General features: G+C 35.0%; 1 protein-coding gene across 1 annotated transcript in view; it reads right to left on the minus strand.

Annotated features, from left to right (window-relative positions):
* Positions 1 to 508: 508 nt before the first annotated feature.
* LOC111509003 (uncharacterized) overlaps positions 509 to 14,228 on the minus strand; it is a 78,959-nt gene continuing 65,239 nt past the window's right edge. Inside the window, exon 2 of the mRNA XM_074169268.1 lies at positions 509 to 2,182. Coding sequence (XP_074025369.1) covers positions 842 to 2,182 — 1,341 coding nt within the window. The 3' untranslated portion in view covers positions 509 to 841. The remainder of the gene's footprint in view (positions 2,183 to 14,228) is intronic.

Below are 14,228 nucleotides of genomic sequence, written 5' to 3' on the forward strand. Positions count from 1 at the left end.
CTTCATTATACTGATCACAACTTTGTGACAAAATGTTTTTTCCTATATTTATCATTTTTACATATTATGATGTTATAATTATATCGATACCTCGGTTCAAAACCGTAACAAATCAAAAAATATCGCTTTCAAGTTAATACCTTCAAGAATTAACCTACATAGGTAGGTTAATCCTGTAGAGAAACATCTAGAAATACTTAAGTTAACCAATAGACATCCCTGGGTTCACTATGTAACAAATCAAAATTGAAGCATGCTTCGATTCTATAGTGTAACAACTATAGTATAACATCTTCAATAGCAGCGTGAAATACTATATTGCTGCCTTTCTATAAAAAACATACATACAAACAAACATACATACATACAAGTGAAGCTAATATAAAGCATGTAAAAAAACTGTATTTCGTAACTGTTTTTACTCCTAGAAAATTTTCTTGAACTGAAACAACAATTCATTAATATTATATCAATGGATTTCCTTGTAGGAGAAAATGAAGTGAAACTATTTCGATGTTCTACATTATATTACCTTCTCAATAAAATTAGATACAAAAAGTCGAGATTACCTAAATTTAGAAAATGTGAGCATAATTTTATGATAGCACAATCGATCAGGGAAATTTCTTACTCCCGCAAATATCACTCTTGTCTGATTTAAAGAGTCGGTTAAATGAGACAGAGTTCGAATAAAGTAGTTTCCTGATGACAAATTGAAAACTTCGTTGAAAATCTTTATATAATAAATACTATTCAACTAGACCAGTTGTCAGCAGGAAACTGCACCAAATCGCAAAAGGAACTAAAATTCGATCAGTACATTGGCTTCAGTGGCAAGAAATCACAGCGACAAAAACTTCAACAGAGCTTCTGAAATCAATTTCGGGTTGATGGTACCATCAGCTGTGTATCGCACGCCTCTGAGTGAACCATCGTCATGACTAACCACCCCGTATTCACCAACAATGAAGCCATCAGGTGTTCGCTCTTCCACCCTGTACCTCCTGTAGTTTCTTCCTTCAACAACGTAACCCACCTTCTGGTTATCTTCCTCTTTTTTCTCAGGCTTCGACGGTACGCTAGGCTGTACTCCATGTGTTCTGCCATTGGTCACAACGCTCACTGCCTCGTCCACCTCGTAGTTCTGCTCTGGTCTTCCGAAGACCTTCGGCAAATGAGCAGGAGTAGGAGATGGAGGAACGTAAGGCTTCTCCTGGGTCTCCCAGTTTTTCTCGGTTGTGGGGTTGATTTGTCCATTAGAGTTCTTTTTCCACTGTGTTACAGGACTTCCAGACCTGGTGTTGTTAGATTTGGCACTGTTTGAGTTGTAGATATTGGAGTAGGGACTTCTAGCTCCATTGTAGTTTCTCTCGTGTCGATCATGGGGTGCAGACTTGTCAGTCTCGGCTGAAGCCTGTGGAAGAGCTTGGATAATGGAACTGTACGACACTGATCTGGCTCTAGCACCCTCACTGGGGTTATCGTGATATATTACAGTTTGGTACGGTTGTTTGATGTCTTTGCTTGATGCCTGGTCTATGAAACCTGCCGTGGGGTCGTACGAAGAGCGAGCTTCGTTAGGAAGCTCTCGTACACTAGCAGAATATCCCCCGCTGAAGTCTTGAACTATATCGCTGTCTTTAGTGATTGGATCGGTCTCTTCCACGCTAAGTTCACTTTTACTCACGGCTGCTACTATACTGGGGTGCTCTTCACTAGCTACGAAACTTTGATCTGGTAACTCTGTAGTCGTCAAAGTGATAGTTTGCTGAAACGTTGTGCTATCTACGTTATGGAACTGTTCTTTATTTACTGATCTACCTACAGAAGACGACACTCTGACCGCCACTATGACGCCTTCTTCACTATCACTAGAATCACTGGAAATTAGGTTCCTATCACTAACACGTAACTGTTCTGTTGTTTGAGCAAATGAATGGGTGCTTCTTGAGGGTCGAGTGAAGATGGTAGTTGGGGTTTGCTGCGGAGTATTTTCTTCTTCAACTATTACGATTGTGGTGGGGGCTGTAGTTGAGGTGGTTTCGCTGAAAGCCCTTCTGAGTGATGATTCCATGAAGACTGATAGAAAATCTGCTCCAGCAAGAATGTCTTGATCGTTGGCACCGCGCTCCTGCCTCCTCAGCGGCAGGCCCTCGATGGCCATCTCTTTGCTGTGCATAATCTGGAAAAAACATCGATATTAGAATCGAATTTTTTTTGGCTTCATTCGGTGAATTGGATTATATTTCAATGTAGTTCAGGATTCAAGGGTCTCCTGAATGACAAAGCGATATGAAATTTTTATTTATATTGAAGCGTTTTGGATTATGAAGAATGAAGATATTCTGTAGAAAGAGGAGTAGGATTTATTCTGTGGTAGAACAATGAGGCGTACATAGTTCTTTGAGTTGACCAACATATCATTTGTGACATCTTCCACAGTTCAATTTGTACACTATATTGGATTGTATTTCTTGTGGTGTTTTTGTTTTTTGTTTCGAGAAGAAATGCTTTTCTACTGTATTTTCATTTGAAAAGGCCAATTCAATTTGTTCGGTACTGAGTAGCATTCCAAGTTTATCAGATAAATTTTCTACAAATTAAATTTTGTGTGTTTTCAGTGTTCATTTTTGATTACCCCACTTTCTCATCACATTGTTAAGTACATCTATACTTAGATGATGTACAGTTATATTTGTCTTCTCATAACACCGATACAGAAAGTATAAACACAGATTTGCACAAAACATTCCTATACTCGGAGAATCATGGACTGATAATCAATCCAAATGCATATGCATAGGGTCTAAAAGACAAATAGTAGAAACTCAGTGTAACTTTGGGCTCACTCTCGATAACGCAGACATTGACTGGGTAGACAGTGCTAAAACTCTTGGCTCAACCATAGACAGCCCTTTGTCTTTCCATGAATATGTGACAAACATTTTCAAAATATCATTCTCCCAAATCGCCATACATACAAATTCAAGTATCAGTTATCAGAAGAAATGAAACTCAGGTCAGTTTAAATTCTCATTAACCCCCATATCGAGTATTGTTGTTCGGTGTAAGTATCACAATATTTTGCCGCAATATAACAAGCAGAAATTACAACGTATACAAAATGCTTTCATGCGATTCGTATGCTGTATACCATATGGTGAACATGTCACAACATATTATTAATATTATTATTATCATTATTAGTATTATTGGGTTTACTCCTGTATATTGGGAAGAGACCCTTTTTTCTTCAATTCTTTTTCTAATAAGGCTTTCGAAATGGATTAGCGAAATATTGACACACGGTTTCGAAAAATATGAATTCTTTGTGAAAGACTCTTTCGAATTTTCTAATTTCATCAGAACATTCCTATAGACATCTTGATTAGTATAATGAAAAGGAAATTCGAAATCATCTCAAACTTCACCATTCCACCCATAGATCTTTTCAAATAAGTTTCTGAATTCTGTATAGACTCCAGTTGTTTTTGTTACAAACATTTTTATTTTTATTTACAAACATATTTTTGGGTTGGGAATGATATTATGTCACTCATTTGTGCAGACTAGTGTACGACTTGAACTGTGGAAGCTATCACAAACGCTATGTTGGTCAAACCGAATGGTATCTTGAAACACAAGTTTCAGAACACATGAGAGACTACGAAACTGAATATAAAAAATCCTACAGCCCTCGTTGGATATAAAAAAAGTATGGATACATTTTTTATTTTGATCATCCAACTATTCTAGATGTTCAACCATATGTATCCAAAAGAATTTTGAGCTAAATGTTACATATCCTCAAATGCGATAGTGAAATATCTAAATAATTTCCTTTTTTTTCATTATTTTCCTTTCTGTCATTGATTGAAAAAGAGACACCACATTATCAGAATCACAGATAAAGCTATTCGTTTTTTTCATGTTATTTTGTGTTGGTGTTGTTGGTTGTTGCAATGTTTTTTTAATTTTTTTATTATGTATCTAATATGTTTGATGGTTTTTCAAATAGTAATATTATCAACACGGAGAAAATAAATATTACTGGACTTTTTTCCCAACACCAAACCATTGAGGTGTTAAAATAACGGTTTGATGTAGGGAAAAACTACAGTAATAGTCATTACTACATCAAACGTTACAAACAGTGCATCACAAGGACGAAGAAAATACTTTTTGGTGAGTAACTTAATTAATAACTCATTATTTCTTGTAGAATTGAAACGATAATAATCAATTTTTGTGGCAGGAATGATTTAGGTGCAGCTTGCAAAAATACATAATTGAAAACAGCACCCAAATTGGTACAGCCTCACTGATCTACACGAAATTTTCAGATTTAAAACAAATTGAAAGGCATCCTCGTCAAATAAATTACTCAATTCTAGATTTTCTTATGCAATGCATTGTCATTCCTTATATGAACGAGTCGCTCTTGACAGCTAGAACGGAATGTTTTATGTCTATCCTTGCGTTATCCTTCACACTGAACTAGATTTAACGATTAAATGCACACTGTTGTTACTTCACATACCATTAGAGTTATACAATGAAGTCGAACCTGTTTACAAATGAAGGTTAGTAGACTTTTTTTTGTTATTCTGTTGGGCTTCACATAAGTTACTGATATCCAACACAAAAATTACAAATAGGTATATCCATAGGATATCATATGTAAAAATAATATGATACAAGGCATGTTCCATGTTTTATCTTCTTGGTAGGTACATGATGTCCTTAGGCTTGTGAAATATGATCCCTTATATTTTCTCGACAGCCCCTGTTTTGTCGTAGCACTATATGCAGGACATTGTGGGGAAGTCCTGGAAAGTCGGAAATCATCCTACGCAAAATTTAACGTTGTTCTTCATTGGTCCCAGAATGACCAACGTGCTATCTGAGGAGTTGGGCTGTTAAAAACGTGATGATGTTAATTGAAAGATAGATTATTGTGACTCTAACCAAGAACGTCCAACTTTATTAGTTTAATTCTCAGAAAGTTTTATCGTCTTGAACACTAACATGGAATATCGGTTGTGAATGTTTGCATATGCATGAATGTTTAGACAGAGGTTATAGAGGACGATTCATAAATTGTGAACCGTTTTGATGAACCTCAAATGCATTAGGTGTAAGCTCTTCCACCACCCTGATTTCTCACGGAAAACATTGCCATATTTCAACCAATTCACATGGATCGTCGATATATAATAATAATATAATAATATTCATTTGTTTCATATAAATACAATAAATATACAATCTATAAAAATGATTAAAAAAAAACTACAAATAAGGCTAGAAACAACATGTACAACAAACATGATCTTTGTTCTAGCCTGGAAGAAAAGAAAACTAAACGAGAGAAAAAACAAAGAGAAAAGAAGATATAAAAAAAGAGGATCATTAAGTCTTTCTGGCAAGTTATTTTTTTACGAGAATATATGTTAAGATTTTTGAGTTTATTCCACAATAATTTACTATTATGGTTACCACTTATAACCTGATTAAGATATGCTTTTTTCTCATTTCTTATCATGATATTGGTTTGGTTTCTCAGCATTTTATAATAGTTCCAATCCGTAACGTTCTTAGTTTTTTTGAATTTTTTAAGAGCTTTATCCCTTAGACCTGTTATCAGTTTCACATTATCAGTGAGCCACGGTTGTTAAACCTTACTTTCACTTTTTTTACTGGCGCAACAGTATCAAATATGAGAAGCATCAAATCAGTAAAATATTTAACCTTGTCATTAACATCCTGAAAAAACAAAATGTCATGAAAGGGCGATAGTAACAGCAGCTGCAGCAAATGATCTCTATCGATTCGCTTGAAATTTCTATATGTAAAAAACTGTTCCTCATTTCTATAATTTTCTTGATGAATTGCACCGAACACTAAATTATGATCAGAAATGTGAGATGTGTCCTGAGTGCCGTAGTGATTAACACAATGAAGTTTAGTCTTGAATCTCTTCATCCATTAGTGAAAACCGTATGAAAATCCGTTTGATAGGTTTTGAGTTCATCGCGTTCAAATAGATAGACAGACACATAAATGGCGAGGGGGATTTACAATATGTATTATATTTGATGAGGTGATTATACCAAAACACTCCTGAATCTGATTTTTCAATGTTCAGTCAGGGACACATTATGAACCACAAAAATATCCTGAATCGAAATTCACCGTATTTCATCCATTATTCAAGTTCGAGCCCACATAACTCACTGATTTTAAATTGAGTTGTTAATTTATCGGTTCCATTGGTATCACAAACAGTAAATTTTCAACAGCTGTGTAGATTTCTATCGTGGGAGTTGATTATGTTATTACTGTGATCTCTGGTTATAAATTTGGTCGACTATATGAAGGAATCAAAATTTGATAGTTGAAAAATCGAATGAGGTGTGGTACGACAATCGTAAATGGGCGAATTCACTTCCTCATTGAACGACTACAGAACAGATTTCCTGGTTTTTCACATATAGTCAGTGGGCGTAGTTGAAGACTGGCTATAAATAAAATCATCTAAAGGAATAATTCTTTCAGGACAGTCTCAAATTACCTACACTGTAGGTTAATGGACTGACGCCTATCAGAAAACAACTATTCCCCTGGCTAATACTGCGGAGGACGTTGGATTATATCCGACAGGTGTCAGTGCAAAATTCTTCACTGAAGTTATTCCTGCATATGCATAGCAATTTCAGTAAATGAAATCATTACAATTGATGTGTTGAAATAATTTTCATTTCAAACTCCTGAACATGATTTTTTAATGCTTTTTCGGTCCCTTTATGTATAACTTCACCAAAAAGGGACCAATTTTACCATAAATAATAGCATGATTTAACTTTTTGGTATATAAACTCATTACAAATAATATGTTCAAATAATTTTCATTTAAAACCCCGGGGGCATTATTCAAACATGGAAAACATGTTAGGATATATTGAAATGAAATAGCTTTTATGCTTCTACGGTCCCTTACTAAATAACATTACCGGGATTTCAGAGTTTATAGAACTTTTCAAGACGTTTTTTTTGCTCAACCACTCCACTTCGAAGGCTATGAATAAGATGTAGGAATTTTCAATGCTCCTTTATGTTTGTTATTATCTGACGTGAACCAACAACGTTTCGTTCATTATATTCCATCATCAACTTTTTTATTACGCACTTGTGATACATGGCTGAATTTGTTACCACAGTGGCTACAAAAAACAATGGAAATAACTAAAGGTCCGTATTTGAAGAAATTGAGTTGCAGTCGTGATTTCAAATTGCCGTCGATCTCAACAGTTATCTATCGGCTTGTTTGCAGTGAAATTAATCAAAACGTGCTTTACAACAGATTGCTTTTGATATCTCAGTTTACAAGTGAGAATTGTCTCCATCGGGCATTTTTAGCAATTTTTGAACACTTCTGGGATTATGAGGGAGTCACATGATCCTCAACTTTTTCACTCTCTTCTCCAATATCCACACTATCCAAGTAAACAATTGAATTCATTATATAACGGATACTATAAATATTTATAATCTATAAGGTTATTCAATTTCGCATTCAACGATTATTAGATTGTCAATCGCTTTGTTCATGAAAATCAAAAGAGGGTGTATCTGGCATGTTCCTAGCAAGATAGAAGACGTCCTTGTATGCTGAAGAAAAAAAAATGTGCAATTTGCAACTACAATCGCTTTGAGTGGGAACTGAATAGTTATGTCGATCATAGACGTAGATGAGGATATTTGAAACATGTAAAAATATCGGGGCATCTTCAGAAAAGCGGTTTCCTTGAAAAAAACTAACGGGTCTTTCGAAAGAGACATACATACATACATACATACATATCATAAATTTGAGTTTGGTATCTGGTTTGGTGAACCATCCAGCAACACCCGTGCGTCGACAAAACGCAAGATCTATCGAAAACATCGCCGCTGTCTGTGAGAGTGTGCAGGAGAATCCGGGGCAGTCGATTTCACGTCGTTTACACGAACTTGACCTTTCGCAGACCACAACTTGGCAAAATTCGCGTCGTGACTTGAGCCTGCACCTACAAAATTCAACTGACTAGACATCGACGTGTATTCGCTGAATGAGCTCTGGAGCAGTTGTAGTCCAATTAACAAGTTCAAAAACATGGAAAATAGAGATAAAGAACCTGAAAATATGAGCGATAGCTCATTCGATTCGCAATCACCTCTAGAAAAATGTTTTTGAGGGACTTTGGTGCAGGTAAAAAACTACAATTGTTATTAACAAAATAAGATTTTAAAAAATGGTTTTTAGTTTTTCGTTAATAACTCAAAAAATATTAATATCTATCTCCATTATTTATAATTTTGATTTGACGTTGAAAATAGGGTTCCGCGCGGCTGTTACGGCATACGCGCGCTGCCGCTAAAGACAGTTTATCAAAAGAAATATTTTTTTTATAACATAAAATGCCATTTTGAAAATTCGAAAAATATCTAATATCTACTCAACACTTGAATGAATCAAGTCCCGTAGAAAAAAAGTTTTATCACCATTTTTCAAAAAGTTATTCAATTGTTAACTAACAATTTTTTTCCCAATCTCCGTTGGCATAAATTATGGGATGAAAGGTATAAATATTTGGCCCATAAATTTTAAACTTCGTGGAGCCCTTTTGATATATATATATATATACTCCATACGATCCTGCGATAAAAGTTCATAAAAATTTATTAATTTGTTAATTATGATTTTTTATAATTATTGCAAAATGAAATATCAAAAAATCGTTGATGAAATTTCGTTTCTCAATTGATATTTAGCTATGTCTGTTTTCACATTAAACACTGGCAGATATTAACATAGGATATGAATTTTTTCCGTAATTTGTTTATTAAATTGTTTCAAACAAATAGAGAAATTCGATACTTTTGAAAAAAAAATTTGTGCTATTTTGTTTCGGAGTTTCGGGAGTTGGGACTTTTTTATCGGAAATTTTCTCCTCTTTAACGATTTCTTTTCAAAATTGCTTAACTAATAATATTTTTTGAGTTATTAACGAAAAACTAAACACCATTTTTTTAAATTTTGTTAATAACAATTGCAATTTTTCACCTGCACCAAAATCCTTCAAAAACATTTTTCTAGAGGTGATTCCGAATCGAATGAGTTATCGCTCATATTTTTAGAACCTTTATCTCTATTTTTCATGTTTTTGAACTTGTTGATTAGACTATTGCCAACTGACCCTAATTTTCAGCAATGAGGCCCATTTCTGGATAAATGGTTAAAAGAACAAACAAAATTGTCCAATTTGGAACGATACCAATCCATATGAGATCCAAAAGTTTCCAGTGCATCCAGAAAAAGTCAATGCGGTGTGGATTTTGGCTGGCGGCATTATCGCTCCATATTTCTTTGGAAGAGAGAGAGAGAGAAAGAGAGAGAGAGAGAGAGAGAGACAGAGAGAGACGGAGAGAGAGAGAGAGATAATGTACTTTATTGTCATAAGAGTTATCTTGTGGACAAAGTTTCACTCAATCTATAATACAGTTTTTATGTAAAATCAAAATGCATTCAAGTTGATCAATTTTTACTTAATACATAAAATCAGTTTATATATATAAAAATATATAAGTCATACAGGGTACTGGCTAATAATGAATAAATATAAAAAATAGTTGGTATATATAAAAACAAATGTCATACAGGATGCTTGTAAATAATAAAGAAATAAGATATTTTTCAAATATTATCATAATAAAATTCTTGTATATTATAATATGGTCTATCACCTAAAAAACCTTTCACAGCCTTCCTGAAGCATTGTAAAGACTTTATTTCTGTTACATTATTCGGCAAGTGGTTGCACATTTTACAACTATTAGAGACAATGAAATCCTTTATGACTGATGTCATTGGTATTGGCAACTCAATTGCCTTGTCACATAATAGGTGGGTGAGGATCGAAATTTGTTCAAATATTTCTTAATTGAACACACTGTTTCCAATATAAAGAGGGAAATCACTGTTAGAATTCCATGAGTGCATGGAATTAAAATATTTTGTAGCAGATAAACACTACATACACCCCAAAATGGAATTCCATATCTCAGGTGAGATTCCACCAGAGAAAAATAAACAGTCTCAGTAGCTGCGACTACTCTGACTGCATAACAACCAGACGACACTTTATTATACAAGGCATGAATATGGTCTTCAAATTTTAGTTTTCTATCGACATATACTCCTAAAAATTTCAAGCTACTTTTGTTCTCAATGATATCATTCCCAATGGGTATATTGTCAAATTCACATCTGAAAGTTACTATGCTAGTTTTCGAAATATTTAAAGACAAACGATTTGAATCACACCAATTCTTCACTTTCATCATATCGATGGACATGATTTTAGTCAAATCATTTTCATTGTCCGATTGCCAAAAACTGGTAGTATCGTCTGCAAATAGTGTGAATTTTCCTGAGATATTTATACTTGTCAAATCGTTGAGGTAGATGAGAAACAATGTTGGCCCTAGTATTGAACCTTGAGGCACACCATCACGTATTTTCCTAATTTCTGAGCGTGCGATTTGCTCGAATCAGACTTTTTCTTGTTGGGTTTTCTTGAGTCAAAGATATATGCGAGTGAGTCACAGCTGAAAAGCATGTTCAGTTTGTTGGTGAGTGGCATTTGCCGATTTTCTGCTATCAAAAAAAGTGGATCAAAGAATTTGCATCAAATTTCGTGTGAAAAGTAGAATCAAGTACTCAAAAACACTTGAAATGTTGACAGTGGGATACGTTGATTGTGGAGATGAGAATAATGACACTTTTCCTGTACTGAGTAGATGATGATGAATCAATAAATATTTTTTGAGAAAAATGAAACTCAGCTTTTCATGAACAGATCTCTTATTATTACTACCGCTGAAGATAATGCGTTAGTGAAACCCGTCTAGAACAAAAATTTGCATAGTGAAATTTTTTCAAATATTATCATGGATAGTATTCCGAAACTATTTGTTCAACCTGGGTTACTCCACTTGGTATAACTTTTTCAATTTTTTTTTAACTATTCACACCTTTCACAGTCTAAACTCTACTCCACTGGTATTTGCAACCGAGTGAACAGTAAATATATTATTGTAAGCTGGACGCAAATATTAATAATATTGAATTACCCATGAAGAATTTATCAGTGACCATCATCGGAACTCCATTTTGTTGATAATTAATTTAGTCTTGGGTGTTTAATTACTACAATTGGACGTACGGATTCATCGAAATTGAATTAGCATGATGTAACCCGATTCACAAGGAAATGATGTTTTGTTTCGATATTGAATGTAGACGAGGACATGATAAATAAAATAAAAACGGGAACCCTGAGATAAATGTATGTTATAGAAATGCATCAGAGAGTGGGAAGCCATGGAAATGAAAAAAATTCGTTCGATGAATCTATTTAACTCATCTACAAGGTTGAACTAGCAATTTTTATATAATATTGAAGATGAAGGCATAATGAGCCATGGTAGTACATCATAACCTATCTAACTACTTAATATTCATTAACAAAAAAGAGTTCAAAGCAAGTACTATTTCTCTTCTACCTGATCTGCAACACTTTACCTGAAGGTCGTTCCACCAATCAAGTTGGTGTCTTGAGCAGATAAAGACAGTTTGCTTCAACTGAAAACAGATCATTCGTCTCAAATGTTAGGCTAACCCAAATTTTGAGTCAGTTTCTACCTCCCCTGATTGATCTTCACATATGAACAGAAAAACTGTACAACTCCAATTTTTTCTCTCAAGGACAAAACACAAGCACTACAGAAAAATCCTCAAGTGCTCTAAGAGCGGTACCTGTGCCTAAGTAGCGTTGGATTTCAATCGCTGGATATTGAATTCATTTGGGAAAACGTTCTCAGGTAGTTCTCAGTTCTCCAAATGGAAGAGTTCTTATACAGTGTTCTTGTACTGTTCGAGGTTTACTGAGTTGAACTTCAAATCGATGAACAACCACAGTCTAACGTATATTTCTGATATAAACTGCTCTTGGTGGAACCAAATGTGCCAAGCCATAGGGGACAAATCTCCAACCGTTCTTTGATGCTAGAGACTATCAAAGTTGCAAGTGATACTCGTGTCTCCAATCAGGCAGATGACTCTTTTCTGGATGCAATCCAACAGCTTCAGGGTATGCTTGGGGACAGAACTCCATACAGAACCTGTACAAATCAATACAGTGGCTCAGATTGATGTAGTAGTTGTCATGGCAAGATGAGAGGAAACACTCAAAGAGGCTTGAAAGAGCTTGAAAACCAATTGAAATATCATTCATTTAATATCCTCATCTTCCTTATCTCCAATTGGAAGTTTCATGCACCGATGATTTCTGAAAGACATGAAGTTTGGAAACATACCACCAAAAAACTCTTTCTTTCAGGAAAATGTCTGCCAGAGAAGTCCATTTTATTTTCAAGGGTAGTTCCCAAAGATAATTTCAATAATTAAAGACAGCATATGCCAACAAAATAGAAACTGGTTTTGAAACACATTTCCTTCTAGTGACATTATTCTTCTCCATGTTGGACTTTGAGATCATCCTGTAAGGCACCCAGATGTACAAAAAGCAAATAAAATACGAAGTGCCCGATGGGTCGATGTTCTTTCAACAGGTTTGCACTTCATGCACTCTGGAATATTATCTGCTTTGAATGCGTGTAATCGAAACATAAATCTCTCAGTACAGTGGCGTCCAGAAGGAACTACAAAAGAAACAAGCACATAACACAATTTTCCAAATCCTACCTCAGAGCGTGTAATACCCACTTATGTATTCAGCAATGTATTTGATATTTGATAAATGTCAATGCGAAAGCTTTTATATTCACCTCATATTTTGTATTGACGCCAAGAAAATAGTTTCAAGTGCTATCTCAGTGAAACACGCCATCTGTGGAATCTACAGAAGACTTATTCCACGAACATTAAAAAATTGCCGAGAATCCCAAGGGCGTTTCCATGAGAAGCTGAGCTTCGACATTGGTTGAGCAAGATTTGTTATCTTTTTCATTTCGCAGCTTTCACTGCAAAGCCTAGCACTACTGATAGACATACTGCCAGTCGAAACAGTTGTTCGTTTTTTGGTCAATGTCGGAGCTTGTCGCCATGGAGAGCATTGTAAAAGATACTTATATTCTGGAATAGATAGAAAATCTAATCTACAGGTATCAATAATGAACGGGGACCCCAAATGATGTTCGTTGCAAAGCAGAGCCCAACAAAATTCAACATTACTTTCAGTATTTGCATTTTTCATTTCAATTCATTTAGTTGTGACCAGGACCTGGTTCAGCTTTGATATTTGTAGACGTAGATGCCCATTCCATAGATGACATCTTCTAGAGGGGGGATTTTAGGTTTGCCTTTAGGATCACTCGACATAGCACTACTGGTGAGACTTAGAGCGAGTTCGAATAGCTTTGTATCGTGTTGGATCACGAATGCTTCATTTTTTGGCTCCTATTCAAACATTGATGAGTTCACAGTGATCTACTCAACTGGACTAATGAGTTATTCTCGGGCAGATCATTTGCTTGTAGAGATGTTGACTTGTTCTCCGCTTTCAACATTCATACAACGATGTTCTTTAGCATTTTAAAAGGTCAAAAGTCGTTTCAATGTACAATGTTATTAGTAGCGATTGGCTAATAACTTCAGATTCTCATCTTAGCCTGTCAGATGTTCTATAGCATATTCTCATGGAACCAAAACTCTTTTTGATACCATAACTACAATTCTCTCCACGAGGCACGGAGCACTCTGACCAAATTGACGTTATAGGAAGATATAAACTGTTCAAATAGACCATGGGTGTACAAATTTAGGAAGCGACTTCAGAGTCTCAGTTTCATCGACCCTTACTTTAGGGGTAGTATGATCAGCATTAACCCAGGTTTCATCCATATAATAAATTGTTCTCTGTTGTTCCCTATAATATTTAATTTTGGTCAAATACTCTCTCCTCCATAACACAATTTCCTCTCTATCCAATAATAATTTATTGCGCCCTCGTTTTTTCCATACAAAATTCAAATGTCTCAATACTTTATGAAATGTTGACCGCTTAAAACTTGGAAATGAAACATCTCCATTCATTTCTGTTAGTACTTTGTCTATCGTGGGTATTTCATTTCTGAAAAAGTACTCATGCACTTTCCTCCTGATT

Source organism: Leptinotarsa decemlineata, unplaced genomic scaffold, assembly GCF_025532065.1.
Source record: "Leptinotarsa decemlineata unplaced genomic scaffold, Ldec_3_MD MMD2_P_RNA_scaffold_5, whole genome shotgun sequence".
In the NCBI taxonomy this organism is placed as follows: Eukaryota; Metazoa; Arthropoda; class Insecta; order Coleoptera; family Chrysomelidae; genus Leptinotarsa; species Leptinotarsa decemlineata.